Source organism: Typopeltis vanoorti, chromosome 9 (genome assembly GCF_054136105.1).
Source record: "Typopeltis vanoorti isolate ZY-2024b chromosome 9, IOZ_Tvanoo_1.0, whole genome shotgun sequence".
Taxonomy (NCBI): domain Eukaryota; kingdom Metazoa; phylum Arthropoda; class Arachnida; order Uropygi; family Thelyphonidae; genus Typopeltis; species Typopeltis vanoorti.
This window is the reverse complement of record NC_143557.1, coordinates 136,309,119-136,336,690: the sequence shown is the minus strand read 5'-3', so window position 1 is coordinate 136,336,690 and position 27,572 is coordinate 136,309,119. Positions and strand designations below refer to the sequence as shown.

At 35.7% G+C, this 27,572-nt stretch overlaps 1 protein-coding gene across 3 annotated transcripts in view; it reads right to left on the bottom strand.

Annotated features, from left to right (window-relative positions):
* The window catches only part of Piezo (piezo type mechanosensitive ion channel component), a 1,325,935-nt gene that overhangs the window by 1,115,479 nt on the left and 182,884 nt on the right, over positions 1 to 27,572 (bottom strand). For all 3 annotated transcript variants that reach the window (XM_090398322.1, XM_090398324.1, XM_090398323.1), the window contains exons 5-6: positions 17,661 to 18,159; positions 5,484 to 5,640 (exon numbers count right to left, since the gene is read on the bottom strand). In XM_090398322.1, coding sequence (XP_090254448.1) covers positions 5,484 to 5,640; positions 17,661 to 18,159 — 656 coding nt within the window. The remainder of the gene's footprint in view (positions 1 to 5,483; positions 5,641 to 17,660; positions 18,160 to 27,572) is intronic.

Sequence of the window (27,572 nt, the reverse complement as noted above, 5' to 3'; positions counted from 1 at the left end):
TGAAGTATATGCCAACAAAACTATGTATTGAATTAATGGTTCACTGGAGCAGGTGACTGATATACAGAACAACTGAAGGATCCCTGCATTAGCTACTTAGCTAGATGATATCATGTTGGAGGCTTAATGGATTTTATACAACACTCAAAAAGAATTAAAATAGAATTCAATACTTCCTATATTTCGTCCTAGTCACTAGGACATCTACGGGGATTACAAAAACAATTAATGTAACATGCACACACAAATCTTACAATACTAAGCCCAACCACGTGGGTGACACTAAAGTCCTATCTAGGTGGAGCGCCCTCTAAGGGCGGTAGTAGGTGGCCTGGAATGTAATGTGGGACCTCTGGTGATGAGTGTTTCCCAAATCTTCGGAAGCTTAATGCAACCGTATTTATTAAGATTTGGTTGGTTTCTGAGAGCTGCTGCTTCTAAGAAAAGTCTCTCTTTCTTGAATTTGCTGTGGTGGAGCATGGTGGTTTTCTTCCATGATACTCTGTGGGTGGTGTCCAAAACATGGTCAGCCAAGCCTGAATGGCCATAGTTATGTTTACATATGTAAGACTTGTGTTCCTCCAGGCGGATGGATCCTGATCTGCCTGTCTGTCCAAAGTACGCCAGCTTACAGGAACAGGGTACTTTGTAAACTCCAGGCAGTGAGAGAGGAGGGAGCTGATCTTTCGTAGAAAGATAAGGGTAGCAAGTTTGCAGTAGGGCTTATATGCTGTGTGTAGGTTGTACTTTTTTAGTATCTTGGCTATTTTATCAGATGTGCCACGGATGTAGGGTATGGTGATGGCATTTTTAAAATCTTGTTGACAAGAAGGACGGGGAATGGGGAGGAACTGATTATTTTTTTGATACTGTGTTCCCTGTAGCCATTGGAGAGGAAAGTGTTGTGTATGTGGTTAAGCTCAGTAGTAAGGGCAGTTCCACTGGAACAAAGATTGTGGGCTCTCTTAGTAAGAGTTTTGATGATGCCATATTGTTGTGAGGGGTAGTGGTGGTGGGAGAGTTTGTGAATGTATCTGCCTGTGTGTGTGGGTTTTCTGTATACAGTGAAGGCAAGTGTATCATTAGGCAGGCGTGTGACTAAGGTGTCTAGGAAGGGTAAACAGCTGTTCTTTTCCTTTTCCATAGTAAACTGGATTCTTGGATGTAGGCTATTAAGATGACTGAGGAAGGAGTCTAACGTGTCTGGGCTGTGAGGCCAAATAGAGAACACATCATCTACATATCTTAGCCAGATAGAAGGTTTGAGTGGGGCTGAGTCTATGGCTCGTTTTTCGAAATCTTCCATATAGAAATTGGCAAGGGAGGGAACCCATGGCAGTTCCCTCTATCTGCTTGTAGATTTTGTTCAAGAGAAATACCCAGAGTTAATGGCAAAGGAAAAGAGATCTAAGATGTCAGAGGGAAAAACGTTTTCTAAGAGAGATAAGGTGTCAGTTAAGGGAATGTTGGTAAACAAAGAGGAGATATCAAAGCTTACTAATATGTCTGCATTATTCAAGGTTAAATTTTCTGTGAGGGCTTTAAAGTGGGTCGAGTTTTTTATATAGGAAGTGGACCTTCTAGTTGGGGGGGGGGGGGGTCAGAGAGTTGGCCAGCTGTTTAGACAGTTGTAGTAAGGTCCATTGGTGGCATCTACTATAGGTCTGAGTGGGGAATTGGGTTTGTGGATTTTTGGTAAACCGTATATTTGGGGGGAACGGGAGCGGAAAGGTTTAAGTTTTTTCGTGACGTCAGGGGGGCCAGGAGGTTACTTTTTTAAGAACACGACCCCACAAAAACTTGTGTTTTTGTGGGGTCGTGTTCTAGCGGGATGTAGGTAGCGCGATCGCGGAGGATTATGTTCATTTTATGATTGTATTCACTGGTATTAAGGACGACTGTGGTATTACCCTTATCCGCTCTGGTGATAAGGGTAATGGCTCCCTGACGTCACGAATAGTTGGTTATAGGGTACTGTCCACCATCAAACAATGTGTGTCTGGTGAGAAAATTGGCAAACCCAGTTGAAGAAGTCATGGGACAGACCAAATGATGGGAACTTAATAGGCCCATGTGCCAGACCCTATTAAAAGACTGAGATATTGAGTGTATCTACTTTGGATTTGCCAAACCTTTCCATGGTACTTATCCAGAGATGGGTGACAATAGGTGAGATCCCCAGTTGAATGACACTGGTGAAATCAATACTAGTAGTCATTTATTAATTGGATACTTTCAAGGTGGCACAGGAGTTGGGTATTGATGGCTCTTTCCATTACTTTATAGAGGACTGAAGTGAGTGAGAGAGAGAGAGAAATTGGGCAATTTGATAGTCAAGATCTGTCATCCTTTTTAGGAATAGGTTATTATAGAGTAGATAACAGAGGGGAGAGAGCATAAAGAAGCAAACATAAAATAGGAGTCAGCTCTGGAGTGCAAATCTTCAGGGCAAATGGAGGAATGCTGTCAGGGGTAGGGTATCTAATTTAGATTTGATTTTTCTGATCACTTTCTGGTGAAAGGTAAGTGGAGGCATTGAGTATTGGGTGTTTGGGATGGTTGCATTCTGATTTGCTACAGAGGACATTATGGCCTGTTGAAGATAGATCTTGCTTTAGAAAATTACTTATGTTGTACAATAGCATGAACTGCAGAGTTGAATAAAAGGAATGAATATATCACAATACTTTTGGATTTTGTGAAGAAATTTTACAAGATTCTACATAAAATGGTATTCAGAATCAAAGTGATGGATATGCACAAAACAGGCCAGTGAGGTGGAGAGGAGAGTGGCTGACTAACAAGCATCAGAAAATAATGTATGGAGATTATGAGTCTGATATAAAGGGTGTGACCAGTGGAGCACCACAGGGTAATCCACTGGCACATGGTCAACTGTTGCTTAACTTGCACATTAATGATAGTGGAGTTGATCTGTATAGTAAATAATTATTTGCCAATGACACAACAATGTTACAAAGAGACATTTCTGATATAAAATCTTGGCAGGCTGATCTGAACAAACTAATTCTATGAAGTAACAATGACTGTCAATTCAATTCTACTAAGTAGAAAAGTTATGCTTTTCAGACTAAGGACTCTTATTATCAGGCAGTAAGTTATATTATATTACTTGAAATTTGCTACAAGTGGTCAGCAAAGCTAAAACATGGGGAGCAATAGATAAAGTTTAGGGAACCACAATGCCAATTGGGTTAAAGTCATTACAAAGAATAACTGTGAAGTTAAAGAGAACTATAGCTTGCAGGAATAAGAATCTAATTCTTCCATTGTACAAGGATTTGATAACACCATCTTGACTACTGTGTTCAGATAGTCACATGGGTTCAGAGTAAATGTGATGACAACCTAAAAGATCCAACAGAGGACAGCCAAGATGATTTCTATTCTGGAAAATGAGAAGCATGAGTATAGTTAGGAAGCACACAAGTTCCAGGTTCTTCTCATTTCTCTCTCTCTCTCTCTCTCTCTCTCTCTGTGTCTAGAATGGGCTACCAGGAATGTCATAAGCACATCTCTGATGAATGTTTTAAAAGAAATATATTAGGTACTGCATAACATCTGGTAAAGATCCTCCCTCAATGAGTCTTTGACTTCAAAGAGGAGACCATCATAAAAATAAGATACCACAGAGTTTTCAATATCCTTTACAGATGTTCAGAAGACATCTGGATTTTAGAATTCCCATGCTATCCAGTGTTAAGTCCTATTTGTCTTGTTATATATCTATATGCTGTACAGCATACCTCTCCCTGGATGTCACGTGGTACTAATGAGAACACAAAGGAATTGCCTCAGGGTCGAGCCAATTCCTAGGTGACAAAGCCTCTGAAATTTGCCTCTCTTAAAGTTCTGGGAAAATTTGTTTTTTTATTGCTGTGCCACCCAGAACCCTTAGATTAAAAAAAGAGTTTCCCAATCAAGAAGTGAACTTCCAGATGTACCCACTATTGACCTTTGTTTGCAGTCGTCACCTTAACTATCGTTTATTCCCTCCCGCTTAGATTCGAATAATTTATGAGTGGTGCATCTAATTCTTAGAAACAGGCAATCAAATTAAAAATAACAAAAGGTTTATTTAACATTTTTTTGTTATAAGAATAATCAATAATTACTATGATCTAAGAATCATAATCTAGCATTCTTAGATCATAAAACAAACTTGAAACTTCAGACTTTGACTAAATTACTCAAATCAAGACACTTAAATACCTTTTAAGACATGATTATCAATCAGCACATCTAAAGAACATTCCTTTTCTTCCTTTTCCTTTTGTCTAACTGTTATCAAAGCACTATAGTCCTGTCTTATTCTAATCGGGGTCCTTAATTCTTAAATTACAGTTAATTTCTCTTCCTCAGACACATTACTTGACAAAAAGGTTACAATACCGTACTCGATGATCCTTTATACTTATCCCTTTGATTCTTGATTCTTTTTTCTCCAAACTATTTCCTTTCCGTCAGGTTTACGGCTGGGATTCCTGCGATCGTTGGTTGGTCCACAAGTTACTAGCATATCGAGCCTATGTCGAGAACATTCTTGGCGAAAGGTGATTCTGCATTCGCATAGCACGCTATCGAGTCGCTAAACTTTCCCATGAGTTGCCTACTATCTGTGTAAAACATCTATCCTTTCATCATTGGGCCTGAGACCCGCAACCTCTTCAACTACTATGCGGCATCTCAGACTGCTACTACCGGGAGTGAGAGCAGAACTCCCTGTGAACTACACATCCAGATGATTGAGAAGAGAAAACTACCAAAAAGCCTCATGGGGGGGTGTCCTAATCCTTTTATACTAACCCCCTACCAGTACTCTCTGTAACCTAAGTTGTTCACCCGTCACGTTTTTATTTGTACACATGGGTCTCACTTCAGTAGCGTCCTCTCCAAACAGCTTAGGTCTCCACGTGCCGTATGCGTGCGAGACCGCTTAGGGCAACTTCTTAATCCAATGGTTTGCCCTTGTACTTGTGTTCTCACTTTGTTACATGCAATTTATACAGCAATTCATTTTGTATCAAACTTCACTATCAAATATACAATCTAGTAAAAATTTTTTTACACTGAAATATTCACAATTTTTCTTCTAAATCACTGTATCTTACATTTGTCAAGATATATATAATATATACTAGGATGCAAGCATATCCTTTAAGGGTTTAACTTGTTAAATTGTGATTGAATAAATTCGCAATGAATTTTATTCATTCAAAATTCACCACCAACATACAAAAACAGGTTATTCAAATGACTGGAGATTATACTGCAGAAATTTAAACTGTTAAGTATATAGGAGAGGGCACTTGTTGCCACTTTTTTTCTTTTTATTTCAACACAAATACAATTATATAATAAAAAATATTATTAAATATAAAAATACTTTCTCAGCAATACAAAACTGAAAAGATATTAAATTTTAAAAGAATATGAGGGTAAGAGTATAATAATTTACTCACTATATTGGAAACTACTAAACGAAATGTTGTCACTAATAACCAGTAGAGACCAAGAATAAACAATGGACTAACAAACACATTCCAACTTAATCGCTGAAATACCAATTCACGTTCATTCTTACAGTTCAATTCAATCATTTCTGGAAAGCCCATTAACCTAGTAAATTTTTAAAAGGCATAAAAATTAAACAGCTTTATTATCTTTCAAGAAAAAAAAATAAAATCTAATATAAAAAATTCACAACTAGACATCAATTAGCACAGAATTTTTACATCTATAAATAATTCAGTTACTAAAACTTGAATGAATAGTCAACTTTCACAACAGGGAATCTGTTGCAAGAGTAAATTTCTTTTAAAATAAGCTATAGTAAATTTTTGCTTAAAATAGCTTCATACTATGTGGCTTCGTAAGGATTTTTCAACAATTTTAATGATTGATTTTGCTATAACACGTTTGACATTGTGAAAGTTGACTACATGTTACCAATAGCAATTTGGAGAGGGTAACAGATCTGTTACCCTCTCCAAAAGACAAACTCTCAACAATGATGCTACCATGAGTACACCAAGTCTCTTGTTCATGCAATCTGTCATACTATGGGCAAACAGGAAGATCAGTCTACAAATGCATTTCTGAGCATCAAAACCACATTTGGTTCATCAAGCTACACACAAATATGGCTTGGCACAGAATGAATTGAATATGCAAACTATAGGATCCAATAGTAAAACACAAAGCTTGTACACAGATCAATGTACAGATATAAATGGCTACTCAAAAAAAGTACTGAAGTTCTACTTCATAGACCAAACCTTAATTGCAACGATTGACTTACTATCCCAAAAGTTTGGGAAATGGTTATATGCAATTGTGTTAGATAGATTTGTATCATAATAATTAATTTAACATTTCAGATCCCAATAGTCTTAACAAACATACAACTACTTGTACAGAGGGAATCAAAATTCCCTCTGCACAAGTAGTTGTTTCTCAAATTCCTTACCACTGTTCTTCACTCCCACTGATGTCTTACAATACCTAAGACAAAATATTTGTAAAATGAATATTAATTTTTTACTGTGGCACATGTGAATGTTTAATTAATGAGACTTATTTGAACCTATATGGTCCCAGAGAATATTCCACAAAGGAAGAAGTAGAGAATTTTCAGCCATAAAGAAAAGGCAGCTTCACACAAAGAAAAAGTTGGTACTTGTTGGAAATCTAAACAGCAAGGAAATGAATACCAAACATACAGAAATATTTTAAGAAAATTTGCAGAAAAAAGGAAAGTTAATAATGGTAAGTGGTTACTATATCTGCCCTCAACCAACAGGTCACATGTTCGAATCCAGACATGGGCATGGATGTTGATAATTGTCTTAAAGCAGATGAATTTAAATGCCTGGTGTAAGAACACCACACTGCTTACTGGAGGCCTGAAGTGGATTGAAAATGTTCCATGTTTGGTCTCTAGAGCAGCTGAAGAGGCACATGTCAAACTTGTAAGATGAACAAATCAGAACTCATTGGTGGACTAAGGAAGTTAAACAGGCAGTTATAAAAAAAGAAGGTATTGTAAGACATCAGTTGGAGTGAAGAATGAAGAACAGTGGTAAGGAATTCGAGAAATAAAACAGTGCAGGGCATGTGTCAATTTTGATTCCCTCTGTACAAGTAGTTGTATGTTTTTTTTGTTTTTTTTTTTTAAATAACGAAACCTGTGATGCGTTCATAATTAGAAGAAACACACGTATAAACCATAGTGAAAATTATTTAATTGTAAATATTTCATCCTAAGTATCTTAGGACATCATCAGTACAGTATTTAAACAAAAATTAGGAATAACATACAGTTAGGGTGCATGATTACAATAGTCATGATTACAACCAAAAATTTGGCTAAGATATGTCGATGACGTATTTGCAGTATGGAATCATCCCGAACCTGAATTACAACTGTTTCTAGATAAAATTAACCTTCTTCATCATCGCATCAACTTTACATTAGAAAAAGAATCTCCACAGGGTATCTCTTTTTTGGATTTACACATCAAAAGAAAAGAAGACGGTTCCATCGCCACTTCCGTCTTTCGCAAGCCTACATTCTCAGGTCGCTACATTCACAATTCTTCTGCTCATCATCCATCTCAGAAATCTGGCATTATTAAATCACTAGTTTCCAGAGCACACAAATTCTGCTCCTCTGAAGAATCTTTAAACCAGGAATTAGAAGTTATCAAAAATACAGCCATCCTAAATGGATATAATCCCAAATCAACTCAAAAAATCAGTCACTTCTGCATACATCAAAACAGACAGAAAAAAGCGCATAGGATTCCCATACCTTATGTTAAAGGCATCGCAGAACGTCTTTCTAAAATTATGAAGAAATACAATTTTGCCACTACTTACAAACCTATCAACCAAATTTACAACTTATTACCTTCTTCTAAGGACAAATTCTCACCCTTGATGTTACCTGGTGTTTATGAGATTCCATGCTCATGCAAATTATCTTACTTTGGACAGACAGGTAGGTCTGTTCAGAAACGCATCTCGGAACATCAAGACCACATTCGTCTTCTTAAACCGCAGAAATCTGGCCTCTCTCAACATGGAATTGAAAATCCAAACCATAGGATCCATTGGGAAAAGGCTAAACTTTTACATAGATCTATATTTAAACATGAACGTTTATACAAAGAAAGTTCTGAAGCCCTAATACACAGACCAAACCTAAACCGCAACGACATTCTTACTATTCCTAAAGTATGGGAAATTATCATACAAAACTGTGTTAAATAATTAACGTTTTTTTTTTTTTGTACTACTTTAGCACATTATGCACGTTTTCATGAGATTCTATTGTAATCATGCGCCCTAACTGTATGTTATTCCTAATTTTTGTTTAAATACTGTACTGATGATGTCCTAAGATACTTAGGATGAAATATTTACAATTAAATAATTTTCACTGTGGTTTATACGTGTGTTTCTTCTAATTAAGTTGTATGTTTGTTAAGACTATTGGGATCTGAAATGAAAAATTAATTATTATGATACAAATTTATCAAAAAATATCAAAAATATCGAAAGTTCCCAGGTAAGTTAGCATGAACTCAGAGAGAAGAGAGAAAAAAAACAAGGCAATATACAAGATTAACTAACCAAATGCTATTTGCTGATGATGCAAAATTGGATAGAGCAATAGTTAATACAATTGATGTTAATATTTTGCCAGATGACTTGGATAGACTAGCAGTCTAGGCAAGGAGAATGGATGTCAGTTTAATGTTGCAAAGTGTAACGTTATGCCTTTTGGGATGAAAAGATTACCAACTGTATACCACACCGAAGGAACTGTACTCCAGGAAATTGACCCAGAGATTTGTAAATGTCAATAGATAAGGAGTTGAAGTCAGCAAAAGTGGCCAATGCAGCTCATCAAATTAGTTAGTTACTGAAGAATACTTTGACAAGCAGCAACAAGTAGCTTATTATTTCTCTTTATCATGCCTTGATAAGACCCCTCCATCTTGACTACTGTGTGCAGGTCTGGTAACCTAGGTTTCTTGGCGATGAGAAAGAGGTGGAGAGGATCAAGAGGCAAACGACCAAGATGGTAGCAGGACTATGGAATGAACCTAATGAGAACCACTGGAAGATTTATGGGTTACAGAAATTGGTTGATGGGAAGAAAAGGGGTGATATGATTGAGACATCCAAATTACTGAAGGGTTTTTACAAGATTAATACAGAGAAAATTTTTCAGAACAGGTCTGGTGATGGGAGAACTAGGGGTCATTCTTGGAAATTGAGCAAGAGCGTAGTTAGCAAGGGTGTTAGAACCAGAATTTTTGCTTGGAGAGTGGTGAATGAGTGGAATAGGCTGCCAGAGTCTGTTATGAGAGTCATGACTGTGAATGCGTTCAAAGCAAAGTATAATAGATACTGTCCAAATGTTGCATAGTGCTTGGCATGATGTTTAGGACTCCCCCCCCCCCCCCTCAATAGGAGTTGCCAAAAGGTGTGCCACCTTTTTATTAAATTACTCTGGATTTAGAGAAAGATGTTGAAAGTTTATTTTTCACTTGGTTAGACTATAATAAATTTAGTTTAATCCTTTATCCAAGTGTGAGCAAACAAAGCTTGTGCCTAAGAATATCTTCAGGACTGGGGTAACGTAGTAACAACACCGGCAACTCGTAAAATTTTAGCTTGGTCAAAGGTGGACCAAGCTAAAATTACTGCTATCTTAGTATCTCCCAGTCTGGGTAGTGGCCCTTTCCTTAATGCATAACATTATACATATCCACAAGGAGATGTGTTTTGCATTATGAGAGATACTGAGATAGGATTGATGTTAGCTTGGTCCACCTTTGCTACGAGTTGCCTGGTGTTGTACTACCTTACTTCAGTCCTGAAGATATTTTCAGGTGCAAACTTTGCTTGCTCACACTTGGATAAAGGATTAAACTAAATTTATTGTAATCAATCCATATGGTGGGATGAGTGTTTATTATTATGTCAGAAAATTAACTTCTCCTTTATGATCACTGTAGTTTTTAAAGTGGCAATTATTTTGCTTGTATAACAGTTGGAAAATTTAATGTATAAAGCACGTGATTTTGCATCGGTGACCAATTCGTACATCGCCTTATTACCTTTCTCCCCTTCAACATGAATTGACTCTTCTTGGCAGTCTGCCAACAACGGCTCTCGCTTGTGGTTGGACTATATGAGTAGATAATATTCAATATTATCTACTGATTTTTATTTATTCATATGGAGTTTCCTCCCTATTCTCCCCCATCCCTACTGGGGCGAGTTGAGCTCCCTCATGGTGGGTTAAGTATTTATGACTGTAGATCCGCGTGTGTTCACGGGGCCGGTTTGCCTGCTTGCGGGATGAAAAACCCCAGATAAACTGGTGGAAAAAACTCTGCTGTCCACGCCCAAGACCGGCTTACTTGGCTATGGCTGAGGAAGATCCTTAAGTTCCTCACGTCGCCGACGGGAATCGAACCTAGGACACTCCTTCCCCAGGAATATGGTTGCAAAGTGCATAGCCACTAGGCTAACCGCACGGACTATCTGCTGATGAGACTACTGCTCTGCTTATTGGAGGCCTGAAGTGGCTTGAAAAAATTCCATGTTTAGTCTTTAGAGAAGAGTTCTGTTTAAAATAGCTAAATTCAAATTAGGTACAATAATTTGAATACAGGGCCTTTGAAGTTTCTGAAATCAATTAATTGGTTTACTGAATTTAAAAGCACTTTATTACTATTATTATTAAAAGATATTTCAGGTGTTCAAACATTTTAGAATCCATTCTTCTTCGGAAAGCAGCAATGTTTCTCCAGTGATTTCTAGCTAAGTCTATTTCATAGCTTTTTTTAATGATAACTGAATGAACCCTAGATGTCTCAACTTTGAAAGCACCTTAAAAATCACATAATAATCTGTAGTTGTTCGTGCAATTAGTCTAGTGGCTGCAAGCTTCACAATCATATGCCTGGGGAAAGAGTGTCCTAGGTTCAATTCACGTCAGAGACGTGAAGAGCTTAAGGATCTTCCTCAGCCATAGCCGAGTTAGCCGGTCTTGGGCATGGACAGTAGGGTTTCCCCCCAGTTTATTCTGGGGTTTTTCATCCTGCAAACAGGCAAACTGGACCCGTGAACATACAGGATATAGCCATAGGACATAGCACAGCAAGGAAGGCAATGGGAAATCACCGTGCTCACAGTCACTTCCCTGGTATGGTAGCAATGCTGCCCCTACCATCTGTTAGGATGAAAGGAAATCATTCCATTCCAATCTATAGTTAATGTTAACAATCCCAGTATTTCTGTTTTTATACATTATATATCATCTTTGTGGCACAACCATTTGAATTCCCTGAGGCATTTGTGTAGGAAAGCAAGTCTTCATTTATCTCGACTATATGACACAATGGAACTCTTTACACCAATGTTTGTAATACTTCCTGGTCTCTTACTTTCATCTTCAATTTTACGTTTCACAAAACTAAAAAGTGTAGTTTGAATTTCCTTTCATTTATTGCCATAACAAAGGGTGAATTTATGTAAATTATCCATAAAAATAATTCAATAGGAAAGACAAATGATAAAATTTACAAAAATGACACAAAATGGTCATAACTAGAAATGACAGAGCTACACTAACTTTTCTTGATGTCATGTTAAGTTAGTGGATGTAACCAGTGTACTCACACATGCATAACCACCAAAAAAGCAACCTCTCAAGGAAATAATATGAAGCTCATGAGAAATAAAAAAATAATATAATAGTAATTACAAAAGTGGATAAGAGGAATGCCACTGTAGTTTTAAATCAAAACATTTACACAGATAAGCTTATCTCTCTGCTTACAAAACACTCTACCTACTATCCTTACTTTAGACCATGATCCCACCAATACACAGATCAGAACACTTCATAAGCTCCTTAAAAAAACATCTCTTGGTCTGTGGTAGTCACCAATAAACTAAAATCATATACCATATTTACCCAAATATAACTCACCCCCCCTCAGGTATAACTTGTACCACTGATTTTACTTTATGAAAAAATAAATGAAAAAGGTTCGTATATACCTTGCACATGAAAAAAAAAAGCTTAAACATGTTCACATTGTTGCGATAATAACTCGCTTGCCACAGTAAACAACACGCCCAACCTAACTGCCATTATACTGCAGATGCAAGAAAAACAAATGGTTTTATTGTATCACTAAATAAGATACAGAGACATTTGTAGTTCTGTGTAATATATTTGTCAACAAATAGTGCAATTAGAGACAACCGGGAATAAAAACAGCACTAACTAATGAATCACATGTCCCACTCCCATAGAAACTATGCTGTGTAGACTCAAGCAAAATTGTATGCTGTACCGCTAAACACAGTATCTAACTAAAAACTACTGTCCATACATTTGTCCAAATTTTCAATTACATGAAATAAGTGTTTGTTCAATTGCATCTGAAATTTTCAATGTCATTAAGCCAGATCACAAAGGCTAAGTTCAAATAAAATTCTACTGGTAAATTGAAACTAACATGCTGACTAATGTACGTGAGAATGCACCCACCAGCCCAACATGGAGGCAGCACGCAAACAAGCAGCAATAAAATTGAACAGAAGGGTTGAAACTTTGTGCCAGTTGAGCACACAAAGTTTCAACCTGAGCAAAGCGGAAGTGCTACACAAAAGGTAATGAGAAGTCCTGCCAGAACAATAAACGGACAAAACACCACTCCTACGTGAATGTGTTAAAACTAAGAACTATATACAGAGAATGTTGTTATGACAGTTTTAGATATTCTGGAATTCGTTTGAAGAGAATCCAGCATTTCAACTCAACAATTGTTACTTGCCTTTGCCGTTGAGTCATGATCTTTAGTTAATACCGCACCAATCATATGCACGTCTTCATAGCTGCTCTATCTCTACTGGCATTGCTGTCCATTTTGCTCTGCTTTCACTTCTAATTAGTCATTCAGCTTTCTCATTAGATTGCCCTGGATGGGAGAGAAGATGACACTATTTGGGTAGATGACTTTGATGATGCACATAAGGAAACAGCTCTCAAGGCCAGAAGTAGCAATAGCGAATGGGAGATTCTTGGTAAGTCATACCCATTTTCAGTTTTTTTCACACCACGATTTTCTTTTAACTTAAATTTTGGGAAAAGAAGCGCAAGTTATATTTGAGTAAATTTGGTAATTCTAGCCCCCCCCCCCCCCCGCCACAGGACATATGGACTACCAAAAATCCATCAACAAAATGTGCCATTACACACAATTGTGGATGACACTGATTCACCCACATACAAATTACCAAAAACATTTAGCCAAAGTGCTCTTAGAATATACTGGCAACACTCCTTCATACATAAAAAACTCATCCCACTTTAAATCATACTTCAACACACATAATAGTCAGTTTTTATTATTATTATTATTATTTGAGACCTCCAGGGAGTCAAGGACTCACCGAGGGAGACTATAAATCACCAAAAACCAGCTGTCATACCTTCCCTTAAATTCATTCACACTAGATGCACTCACTACCCCTAAAAGTAAACTATTCCAATAATTCACTGTCTTCTGGGAGAAAAACCTAGCTCTTACCACTTTCTTGACTGTGAACAAACTTAACTTCCATGGATTCCCCCGTGTTCTCTCCCCACCTTCCATATAATGAAATATTTCATGAAATGATATCTATCTTATAACACCCATTCAAAAGTTTATAGACCTCCATCATATTACTCCTCTTTCTCCTATTAACAAGAGTCTGCAATCTGCATACTCACAATCTATCCTCATAATCTAAATCCCATAATCTGGATATAATCTTTGTAACTCTTCTTTGCACTCTTTTCACAGCTTCTATCCCCTTGGAACCCAGGAGACCATCTGCACACCATCTGATCCAGGTGTGATCTTATCAAAGCCTTATAAAGAGGCAAAAGACTTTTTTTTATCCTTACATGCCAAGGTTCGCTTCAACATTGCAATTATCCTGTGAGTTGTATTTGCAACTTTTGCTATGTGACCTTTGAACTTTAAATTCCTATCCATCAATATGCCAAGATCTCTTGCCTCCTCAGTTTCTTGTAGCATAATCTCTCAAATATAATATGCCGCTGGAACTCTAATCATGCTGAAGTGCACATCTTTACACTTACTAGCATTAAACTGACAGCCATTTTCAGTTTCCCAAATGTCCAGCCTATTCAAATCATTTTGTAAATACTGAATATCAGTAGTAACCTGGACTGCCCTTCCTATCTTCGCATCATTGACAAACAATTGCACATCTGATGTTAGACCCTGTCTAATGCCATTAATGTATAAATTGAACAATAATGACCCAAGGACTGAACCCTGAGGCACACCATTCGGTCACCTTAAATCTGGCAGATTCACCCACTGTATACCACTTTTATTGATATCTGTCAACCATTCCCTGGACCAAGTCAAAAGTTTGTATTTCAACCCCATATTCTCCAGTTTATGCAACAGCCTTTCATGTGGTATCCTATCAAATGCCTTAGAAAAATCCAACATTATCATAGTGTATCCATTACCATTATCCAACTCAGCCATAAAATTGTTATAAAATATGAGCAAATTGCTAAAACATGACCTTCCTTTAGTAATCCCATGCTGCTTCTTGCAGAGTACAGCATCTTTGTCTATCCATTTCTGTGTGCGAGTTCTTACCAACTTCCCTAAAATCTTCACTACCATGCCAGAGATACTGATAGGTTGGTAGTTAGACACATCAGTTTTTGCACCACCCTTATACAATGGAACTATCATACAGTCCTTCCATTTCTGAGCTGAGATTCACATGAAAGGCCTAGCCAATTCGGCTGAACATTCCTTTAGCAAACAGGCTGATATTCCACCTGTCCCAATTGACAAATTCTTATCCAGGTTATGCAACAGCTCTTCAATCTCATTTTCATGACTCTTCATCCAACGTAGCAGTAGCACTGTGCACCATGTTACAAACACCTAGTTGATATATTTTAGCAAAGTGAGCACTCATTAACTGAACAATCTCATTAGCTTCCAACATTAGAGTATCATCTGCATTCAATAAAAGTTATGCTTTCACATCCATTCTTTCTTTTGCTTGTGGCATAACAATAAAATTCTTTTGGATTGCCTTTAGCTTGCACCAATTTCTTTTCATACTCCGATTTAGCTTTCCGCACAATACTCGTTACTTTTCCAGCCTGAGCTTTATATATTTCATAACTCCTCTCACTCTTATTCTCATGATATTCTTCCCACATCTTTTTCTTGTGGATCTCTTGCTTAATAAGGTTACACATTCATTTCACTCCCAACCTATTTATTCTTTGAACAGTAGGGATACATTCAGATACCACTTCATTTACACACATTTTTCAAAGATTCTCATGCATTGTTGACATTTTTCCCCATTCAGTAACTGATACCATGGGGACCAAAGATAGTATTCTCCTAAGCTGATCATAATTTCCAACTTTGCAGTTTACATGTAACCAGTTCTAATCAGAGGCTATCCGTCTTATACAAGTCTTTGATGCCACCAAACACACTCCGCATATCTAAAAACTCCAATCCATTTCTTCTACACAGCCTGTGTGCGTGTGTGTGAAGTCATTTGCTATCATCGCCCTCCTTAACTCAGTTTTCATGTTTCCTCTCTATTTACTCATGTCCTGCTTAAAGACATCTTAGACCTTATTCAAGTCACATTTCCTCCCAACATCTCAGCCTTGTTTCAGTTCACCAAAAATTCTGGCTATTTTGTTTCACAAGGGAAATTCTACAAACAGATAAAGGAGACAGAATAGCCATGGGTTTTCTGCTTTCACCACCCTGGACCAACTACTTACTGAGACCTTTGAAGAGAAAGCCTTAAACTTTGCTCCACGTAAACCTGCTGTTTGGCTATGCTATGTAGATGAGGTGTTCTCCATTTGGCAACCTTGCTTGGATACTTTCAACATTTTCTGTTTTCTTAACACATCTAAACAAACATCTCATGATCCAATTCACCTTAGATTACACACACTGGTGTGTAATCAGTGTGAGAATTACACTGATTACACACCAGTCTGATGAATCCCTGGCATTCTCCTACAGAACACTCGTACATACTGATAACTGTATATTCACCAACAGTCATGCTCCTTCCCAACAATACGAGATTATAAAAACCTATATAACAGGGGAAAATTAATCAGTTCTGAAAAAAGTGTCCTAACTACTGAACTCAACTACATTCTTAACAATTTCTTAGCCAATGGTTACAGTCCCAACCAAATGCAATTTTATTAAATCCCGTAACTGCAATCCCACTCCCCTCCAGAACAGACACTACACAAAAAATTAATCCAAAAATAGTAAAGAAATACAACCTCATTACCACTCATGCAAACTACAAAAAATTGGCATCCCTTATCTGCTCTACCAAAGACCAGCCACATTCCCTAGACCTCACAGGTGTTTATCATGTTCCTTGCAGGTGCAAACTTACAGTCAAATAGGCACAACAGCTAATATCATAATTTCGGAACACATGGATTCCACAATTATGGCCACTCTGGACTTGCTGACCATGCTTTGGACACCCACCACAGGATACACTGGAAGAAGACTGCTTTACTCCACTGCAGAAAATACACATATGAAAGACTATTCCTGGAATCTTCCTCAGCCCTGAGAAAATTTCCAAACCTCAACAAATTTGGGTAAATGAAACTACCCCAAATCTGGTAAGTGCTCATCCTGAAATAGTGTGAGAATTACAGAATTTCTCTACCGAGTACTACCTCAGGAAATGTTTATTTGGATACATTTGAACCAGGGGAATGGAAAAAGTGAATTATTAAAAGTGAATTTGGTGAAGATCAAGATTCAGGCTGATTAGAGGTTTCTAAGAAATCTGTTGTAAAGTGTAAGTGGCCAGGTTAAGGATTAGATGATTTGGAAACCTTTCTCTAGGGACAAATATGTTATTGCTAGCCTGGAATTGTTTGAAAAAGCAATGTGTTTTAATAGAACAATCAGAAAAATTCCTCTACCAACTATCGATATTTGTAAGCATTCATGCCCACAGAATATTAGTTAAAAAGCAGATATGCTATTCACATCCACAGTTCTTCAGCCCATGGCCAAGACCACCCAATTTAGACAACTATGGGGTGCAAAATTAGGACTCTAGGCCTAACTTTGGTTGCCTCATTTACCAAGTATTAGTGCCTGTGTGTGTTCTCCTGATGATGGCAATTGGATTTTGCTGAAATAAAGTTATTCTAATTAATATTCAGTATACATTGTAATTTCACAAGCATGATAGTTATGAATAACCAACGTATAAGCCTTGCTATCAGAATTTACAGTTACAATACAAAAGAAGAAAAAAATCATTTTAATGAAAGAGAACTAACTAGTTAAATAGTGACTTATGCAACATATAAATCATTACTGAACATGTTTTTCACAGATAATTTATTCCAATTTCTCTGAACACAATACAAATTATATTACTACAAAACTTTTTTTACAGGAAATCTATTTCTCTATCAATCTGTCTATCTTTTTATATATATATCAACTGTGCAAGTAAATGTATATTACCTTGCATATAAACTGTTTTCTGGAAAGAAATCCTGTACGTAATCAAACTGGTAGAGGTATAATGCAATCAAATGAAAAGCTGCAAAGCAACTTAAAGGTATCCGAGCATATATGAAACCTTTACTTAACCTGTTATCACAAGCAAGCCATGTGCAAATGCCTAAAAATATCAAAAAATATATTGCCGATATCAGTGATGGAAAAAGAATACCTGACCCTAGCAAAAACACTAATATTAATATTTCTCCTATTGTAGTTATGAAATATGGTGTATGTTTTTTCAATTTCACTTTACACTGTGAAGTACTATAATGCAAATCCTGATTTTCTCCCTCTGGAACATGATCCTGAGCTTCAAGCTTTTCCCATGCAATGAAGATGGCCACAGAAGAAAACAATACAAGATAGTCTATTCCTATTAAACGGATGGCATCTAATGCTCTTATTTGGCCTAGGCTATGAAATCCTATTAAGGCATATAATCGTCCATTCCATTCACCTGAAATAGGAAAATGTTCAATAAAGCTACACATTTAACAGAAAATAATTTATTAAAAAACATAAATAAGCAATGTTATGGTTTTGCTGAATAATAATAACATCCAAGCTTTATTGATGTCATTTCCAAGTTTAATTAAGCTATTTCATATGAACTTCCATTATTTCAAATGCAAGTGCAGTGAATTCTCATTAACATCAATATTAATAATGAGTTAAAGCTAATGAAAGGACATGTGTTGTCTTTAGTGTGCTGCTAAAACATGAATAATTTTTTCACATTTTGATTAATCGTATTAACTTAACTTATTGTAGTTGTTGGATTTTTATGAGTGTGTGATAGAATGAGTTGTTTAGATTTAAGAAAAACTTATAGAAAGTATTTTACCTTGGGTATAATAAATGTTAAAGATACCAAGCTATTTTAAACCTGGTTTTACTCCATTTCCCAAGTAAGCAAACAGACAAACAAGTCAAGTTTGCGCCTGCAAGTGTTGCGAGTCTAGCTGACCCTACACGTAGTGCAAGACCAAGGCAACTCATGGTAGGTCGAAACCGGTCTGGGTAGTGGCCCCTTGCCTTTAATACAAAGCATCATACATCTCCTCCAGGAGATGTGCTTTGCATTAGGGGTAAATATTAAGATTAGTGATCAGAGCTTATTCTACTTTTACCATGAGTTGTCTTGGTCTTGCACTACGTGTAGGGTCAGCTAGACTTGCAACCCTTGCAGGTGCAAACTTGACTTGTTTATGTGTTTGCTTACTTGGGAAATGGAGTAAAACCAGGTTTAAAATAGCTTGGTATCTTTAACATTTAAGAAAAACTTGTATATTTGTATTAAAGTAGGTACTGTCAGTATGGTACCAATGTGCAGTAGATCACTGGCAGCCAAGATATCTTTAATGGATGAAGTGAATATGTATTCGATGTAGTATATGTGAGATGTATTCATCAGGAAAGTTGAAAGATTTGTGAAAGAAAGCAAGACTGGAAGGACAGTTGTGTAGAAAGAGTAAAACCAGTGATAGTGGAGTAGAGAATAACAGAAGTCCAGAAAATGTAAGTGCTGGTGATAATGTTGAAAGTACAATAGCAGAGGGTCAGGAGAACAAAAAGGACCTCATGAAAAAAATAGTATATCATATGGAGCCCGAGTCCTTTATGGAATGAAGCATGAATCAAAACATCAAGAGTTTGGAAGAGCTGAGAAGAGAAAAAGGCAAGGAGTGTTAGATAAGAAACAAGAATGTATGACTAAGCACAAGAGAAAAAGAGGGTGAGAAAAAAAATTTTTAGTAATTCAATGATAAGAGGCATATTTAATGAAAGTGAATAATCTATCTAATCTTTTTTTTTTCAATCCAGCCATCCCTTAGGACAGGTAGAGCCTGTTGATTAGGGATCACAGCAAATTAATGTGACTGCATGCCACTCCTCTGCTAAATCCTTTTGAGATCAAGCATTAATGACTGTAGATCTATGTATTCATGGGGCTCATTTGCCTGCTTTGAGGGACAAAAAAAAAGTTTGAGGTGATAAACCCTACACCTCTGTATAAGATTAGCTAACTAAACATTTGATTGAAAAGACTTTATAATAGTTCCTGACATTGTAGATGGAATTCAAATCCAAGTCTTTCCAAAAAAAAGTGCTCATCTATACCACTTGAGCTACCCTACCTAATATTAGTATGCATAAACTTTAATATCCCCTTACCTCCCAGCCACCTTCACCTCCACATCTCAAATTAATTACCCCATTTGATTTAATCACTTAAGAGACTAGTAACTTTCCTAATTTTCCTGTTTGTTTCATGGGGAAGAATTCACTAAACTTAAGAGACTAGGTTCTGCATTTTTTTTGTTCATTCTCACACTCTCTCTCTTGTTTCATAGGTGCATCCCCCCCCCACACACAAATCCTAATAGCTTTAGTTTTCCTGACTTTGCACTTACACAATCTTCTCGGTGAATGTGGATTACTAGCACAAAGTGCAGGTTAAGTAATTATGTTGGATTTCTATTACAAAGACAGATGGAAAGAAGAAAGATCACATAGCAGGAAGGAAATGGAATTTATATATCTACTAAGAGAAATTAGTTGAAACAGCATGTAAGAGAGAGTGTTCTAGTTTTTGGAATTGCAGCCAACTAAATCTATGAGGTCAGCATATTATGTCAGTAAATTTTCTGGGAGTAAAAACACCGTCACCTCTATATGACACCTGCTAACTCATTTTAGTGGAAAAGTCCTTATAAAAGTTCTCTGTACTCTTGACAGGATTCAAATTCAGGGTCTTTCCAACCAAAGTACATTGTTAATGCTGATTGCACTATGGAGGCTCTATATGATGGAGGGTACTTAGAGTACTGAGAATGTTAAATCTCATCAACAGGATCAGAAGATCTGTCCATAAATAAGGTGGATGCACTGCCTCCAATTAGGGATCATGCAGTCTTGATGTGGCAGACTGCAAAATGTGGAATTTACAGTTAAGAAGGGATATATTTGGAACTACAGTGCAGGTGATTATGACAAGCTTTAGAGGTAGCATGCAACAATGCCATGGCATCAAAAATCTATAAAGAAAGGATGTTAACAGTGCATGGAAGATAATCGAGGGCTATATGAAGGAAGCAACATCAGACTGTATACCCAAAGTAATGAGGATCAATCAGGTGGATAAGTAGTTAGCATAGGTAGATAAGTAGCATCATTAACCAGAAACTGGGAGAAAAAATGCTGTGGAAGATATATAAAGAGAAAGGTGATTAGCAACCTCTCAAGCATGTATACAAGGCTCATTTGGTATGAATGCTTGGATACTGATTATCACTCAGATTGTTATTTAGTGGAAAAAACTGATACCAAAGGCTAATAATTGACTAACCAAATTTATTTAGCTAATTAGATTACTAGGCCAATATTTCAGACTAGTGACCAAGGTTTATGGATACTGCTGATTTTGCAAGTGTTTGACAAGATATCACACGGAACTTTGTTATACAAACTGAAACAAATGGGATGGATATGAAACTCATGAACTCATGACATGGATAAAAGAGTGGCTGATGAACAAATATCAAAAAACATTATATGAAGGAGCAGAACTAATCAGAAAGCAAGTGACTATCAGTGTGCCACAAGGTTCTGTGCTTGGACCATTACTGCTTAATTTGTACATAATAAATTACATAAGAAATGATTTAAAGTGAAATATGCAATTGTTTGCTCATGACACATAACTGGGTAATGTAATAGTAATCCAGGTGTTGTAGAGAGCTTGCAGGATAATTTAAATAAGCTGAGAGTATAGGCAAAAAATAATGGGGGGAAAAAACGATTACAAGCTATGTCACATTGATGAACTTGTACTCCAAAAAACTGATGAAGCTAGGGATCTGGGGGTGCTGGAAGATAGAGTTAAAGTTTAGAGGCATGTTCCTAAAGTTGCTAAACTAGCTCATATGGCTATTGACATTGACCAACAAGTAGAGAAAAAGAATTGTTATTCCAATTTGTGGAATAACAAGTGAATTAATTTTCCTTGGAGATTTGAGCATCCATAATCCAGACTTCTCTTCTCTAACTTCACAACAAACTAAGCTGGGGAAAAAGCTGAATGGTTTTCTGTTAGAAATGATTTAACACATTCAAGGTGGGAGCAGAGCCGACACTAGGGTCTTTGACGCCCGCATGCAATTTCTATCTAAGCGCCCCTGTAACGATCCGGGAGTGTGTGGTTCTTTTACGATAATAAAAATTTAAATTATTTGAAATTTCTTAAATAAATTTTGACAGAACAGCCACACGTTGGTTCGCTAAATGAAACGAACTGGGAGTGTTAACTAGACAGGATAATTGTTAAAAACCCGTATATTCAAAAAATTCTAAAAAGTTAAAGCAAATTTTGATAAAGCCACTTCACTTTAATTGGTGAATATAATGATACAGGGATTATAGCCTTCTCACCGACCTGAATCGCTAACAAAATTAAAATGAATTTTAATTAAAGTTAAAATTTATTTGAACTAAAGTTTAAAAAATTCTTGCATTTTACAAGTTACTAAATTCTTAGTAACTTATAATAATTTTTATAAGTGGAACTATCTTTTAGGAAATTAAAAGAAACTCAAGATAGATGAGAAAATAATAAAAGAATTCAGAAATAATTAGAACATTTAATATAAGTATTCAAAAAATAATATCTTTACAGAATAACAGAAAAATAAATTAAATTACATAAATATACTTGAAATTTTTTTATTAAAATTTTAAGGTTTTTGATTTCATATTCACAAAATTAGAAATAATGGTCTTAACGTCTAATTCCACACATATATCACTTTCAATAGCTATTAACGCCAAACTAACAAGCCTTTTTTTTTTGTGACATACTTGTTCTTAAGTAGGTTTTAATCAATTTCAACTTGGAAAAGAAACATTCACCGCTCACTACACTAACAGTTAAGGTTAATAGTATTCTTAAAGCAATTGAAAAGTTAGGGAAAGATAAATTATTGGACACAATAAAATTAAGAATATCGAAAGGGCTTTTGAATATTTAAATTATCCATCCAAAAAATATCCCGGAAAGCACATAACTTGTCATATAATTCTACTGCATTTACGTTTTTATTGTCGCGGTCCTTCAAGAGAATCTCTAAATCGTCACAAATTTTTCATAAATCTTCGTTATTAATTTCTAGTAATCTATACAAGAAATTGAAATTATCATATCTTTTAGTTGTTCAAAACGCTATATTAACGAACACATTGCAACGTCTAGAAGTGTCAAACACATTCGCTCTAAATTTATCTTCTGCCGATTGTGGCGTTTCGTCATGATGCTTGTAGTCAAATTGTCGTGTCTTCTTTCGTCATCGAACTTCCGTACCAGTTTTAAATTCTTATTCTCCATCCACCTCTTCACTCAGTTATTTTGCAGTTTTTAGAACTTCTTTAAAATTTATATCTGATCAATACTCTTGTAAGAATATTTTTAAGTTTTCGATAGATTCTAAAGCAAGTGTAATGTTCATATTTTTGTCTTGATGCATTTTACTCACAGGGTTTATTCTGTTAAGTAAATCATACCAAGTTATAATAGAGCAAATAAATTTGTAGTCCTTTATTTTAGCACATAATGTTTGTGCTTCTTGCTGAGTTTCTTTATTAAAATTTTCATTATTTAAAATTTCAAAAAATGCATCATAAATTTCTCCTAACTGATATCGTAGAGGGCAGATTGCATTAATTTTACTATCCCATCACTTTCTGATGGCTGTTTCAATGTTAATTTTTTTTTACGAACTTTAAAAGGATTGCCCAACATTTGTAAGAGAATGAAAAGAATTGTATATTTCTTGAATAATTGCAAAGAAACTAACTGCATCTACATTCACTTTGGCTGCATCGTTAATGATTAAATTTAGAATATGAGCAGCACATGGCATGTAAAAAGCTAGAGGATTTTTGTTCAAAAGCAAATTTTGGAGTCCATATTTGCCCCATTGTCATACCCTTGACCTCGCATGTCTTCAATGGGAATGTTCTTTTACAGTTGGTCCATTATTGTTGCATATAAACCACGTCCTGTGGAATCTGATATATCTGCAAAACCTAAAAAGTTTTTCCTGATCTTGACAATTCCATTGTCACAGGAAACAAAGCGAATAATAGTGGTCATTTGTTCTGTTTTACTTGCATCAGGTGTGCAATCTAAAATTATGGAATAATATTTAGATTTTCAAATTTATAATAAAATTGTATCTCTGATTGCATTACTTGAAGTTTCCAATATTTCATTTTGACTGTCTTTATTCAAATAGTGTACTCTATTGTTTCGTTGTAGGGCCCTTTCAACATGAATTTCCATAATGGGATCAAACTTCCCAAACAGTTCGACTAATTTTAAAAAATTGCCGTTATTTCTTTCATATAATTTATCAGATGATCTGCGAAAAGCTAAATTTCGGCTACCAAGGAATTTTATAATTTCAATCAAGAGTTCTGAAACACTCATCCAATGTTTCTTTTCCATTTCATACATGCTATGAGTCTGGAAATCAATAGTAGTTTGGTTTTTTTAAATTTTTATCAAGTTCCTTTCATTTTAAGAAATTTTTCATGTGAGTTAAACTAGTCTCATGTCTATGTAAAGTTGTACTTACATTTCTCCAATCGTTATAACCTTCTACAAGACTCAGTGGGTGATTCAGTAGGTGCAACAACTTTGCAACAAAAGCAAAAAACAGAATTTAAAGTTTTGGAATGAATGAGCCATGTTCTTGGCACGAGCTCCAGTTTTCCATTTTTCTATTATAATACGTGTCGCCAAATTTACGACCATATGTATCTGAGATATATTATATTTTTCTTTTGAACAGGCCCCATTTCAATTAAAACAACTCGTAATTTTTCATCAATATTTCCCCGTTCACCTGGATCTTCTAAATTCACAGAGACTAACAATATGTTAGTTTCGTGATCAACTACAACTAAATCCTAATTATTTTTCACTTAAATCATGTTCAATTATCTTGTTCAATAGTACCTTCATGCAAACTGGATGATGTGCACGGTTCTTCAACTCTGATTTCTGATGTATCGAGTTGGTTACAATCTGCATCAGAATATTTTAATATTTTAACAAATTTATTAAGAGCCCCAGTTTGTTTCTTAATATCTGCTTCTTTCGCAGCACGACGCTTATGATTTTGTGCACCGGATAACTTTTTTTTTTTAATTTTTGATTCCATTTCTATTTTATACCCACAAGAAATTATTACACAACACGACACAGAGACGAAATAATAGTCCGCACTGCGCTAATGTCAGTAGCCTACTGAGATGCATACCATATGACTGGTTAACTAGCAACAAATGTTTTGTACGAAAATTCGTTTCTGCACATAAAAACTGTTCACCATTTCACTTTAGATAGATTGCAGTAGACACAACATTCTGCAGGCAAGCATTTAGCCTGCTCTAGCTGCAAAATTGTAAACAGCTGGCTGATCAAAGAGGCGGCAATATACATTTTTTTTTAAATTTTTAATCAGTGTATACAGCCTCATTTATTTTAATATTGATCATTCTAAGAATTTTTTTGTTTTTATGATAAAAATTTTGTTTCTTAAAAATTAACTTATGAACCGTTCCCTGGTGGCAGCAACCCCCAATCATAGTGGCGCCCGCATGCCCACTTCTGCCAGCCCTGGGTGGGAGAGTTAAAATTCTCACCGTGACCTTGTTCTTCAGGCAGGGATGGGGGGAGGAGAGAATATCTTATGCCATTCCCAATTTCCTGTTTGCATATTGCACATGCACCACATGTTGTGATGGGCTCTTCAAGTATAATGAAATCAGTATATATTAGCAAAAGGAATGTGTTTGTTTCAGGATATATTAGAAAACAATAATTTAAGAACAATGCTATATTTTATTAGTATATTTGAATTACTTGTAAAAATCTCACATAAAATGTTTTTGCTTATTATGTTCATTTTAAATTTTTATATATGTTTAGTGAAAATTTTATTTAATGAGGAATAAGTTTTGTTATGTGGTAAATAATCTAAAAATACACATATACAGTATATATATGATTTGTTCACATTTAGTAATGCAACTATATGCTTAGTATTATCAGAGATGCCATGTGGTTAAGCGGTAGCGATATGAAAAGAATTAAATGTAATTAAGTAGCAAACTTGCTACTCCTGTATATTGTAATCCTTAGGGAATAACACAGCAATATTTTATGCCTTTTCCAGATCTACAAAACTTAAATACAGATCTCTGTTATATTCCCATGACAGATAGTTGAGAAATCACAGGAATATAACAAAGATCTGTATTTAAGTTTTGTCAGTCTGGAAAAGGCATATGACAAGCTATTCAAAATACTACAATATGGTGTTAATGGGGCATTATATCCAGCAATACTTAGTCTTTATTTGAGTTGATGTAAGTCAGCAGTTAGAACTGAAGGAAGTTTTGAAAGATGGTTTAATGTTAAATCTGGTGTCAGACAAGGATGCACATTATCTATATGCATCACATTATGAAGAAAAGTGGTATTAAACCTGATATCAAAATTGGAGATGTTAATCTCAGCTCTTTGCTTTATGAGAATGATGTTATACTTCTAAATAAATCTGCTACAAGTCTGCAAGATTCCCTGACTAAATTAAATAACTCTTGTAATAGATATGGTATGAAGGTCAGCATTAAAAAGACAAAGACAATGAAAATAGGCAGAAACATTGAAAATACCAACTGCATTGTGAATGGAGAACTTATAGAACAAGTAAGGCATTTCAGCTACTTAGGCACGATTTTTAGTGAAGGTGGTAAATTAAATATGAAAAACAGACAACAGAATCAACAAAGCTAGTATGGTAGGAAGTCTTATTCAGTTGAATTGTTATCAATTCAACTGAATAAGACTTCCTACTGAATTCTTCATGTTATCTACTGATGGCTTCAGTTGATAACAGATGATATCAACTGAATAAATTTATATGGAATAAGAGAGAAATTAGCCAAAACACTAAATTAGCTATATACAAGACAATGTTCATACCAATTTTAACTTATGGATCTGAGAGCTGGGTCAGAAGTAAAACACTTGACCAAAGACTGGAGACTGCAGATATGAGCTTCCTGAGAAAGATTAGAGGCATGAACAGATGATATCAATGGCAATATTATATTAACAACAAGGACATCAGGAAAGAATTTGATATTGTCAGCATCCAGGAATGCACTAGCAGAGCTAATCTCGAGTGGTATGATCACTTAAACAGAATGGGAGAGGAAAGATTAACAAAACAAGTGTTCTCTGCTAGGTTGGCAGAAAACGATCCAGAGAAAGATCAAGATATGGGTGGATTGATACAGTAAAAAGTGCCTTAGAAGACAGAAATATAAGACCTGATAATATCAGAGTCTTGACATTTAACAGACTGATTTAGAGGAAAATTGTAGATAGGAAGTTAGGAATGATGTAAATTTTTCATGTAGCACTATAATATCCTATACATCCATTGAGGATATATATCAGGAATTTGATGATATTTTATGTAAGTTTTGTACGTTTATATTACAGTAGAGTTACTACTACTGTTGTACAACATGCACAGACACACTGTAATAACAGCAGCCATTTCGTCACTCAAGTTTCACTTTGAATCTCAGTAACGGACATGTTTTTAAAACAGCTGCAACTGGGAAACAATAATGCTAGGAAGAAGACGAGAGTAGTCATAGGAAACTCTGAAGTTGATAATTAAAGTACAGTATAATATATCGAGCCATTGAATATGAGAATATTTTGTGCTTAATGAAAGGCAAGTGATATATGTTCCAAGAAGCAATATCGAATCTGAATTAAAAAAGTCCCTG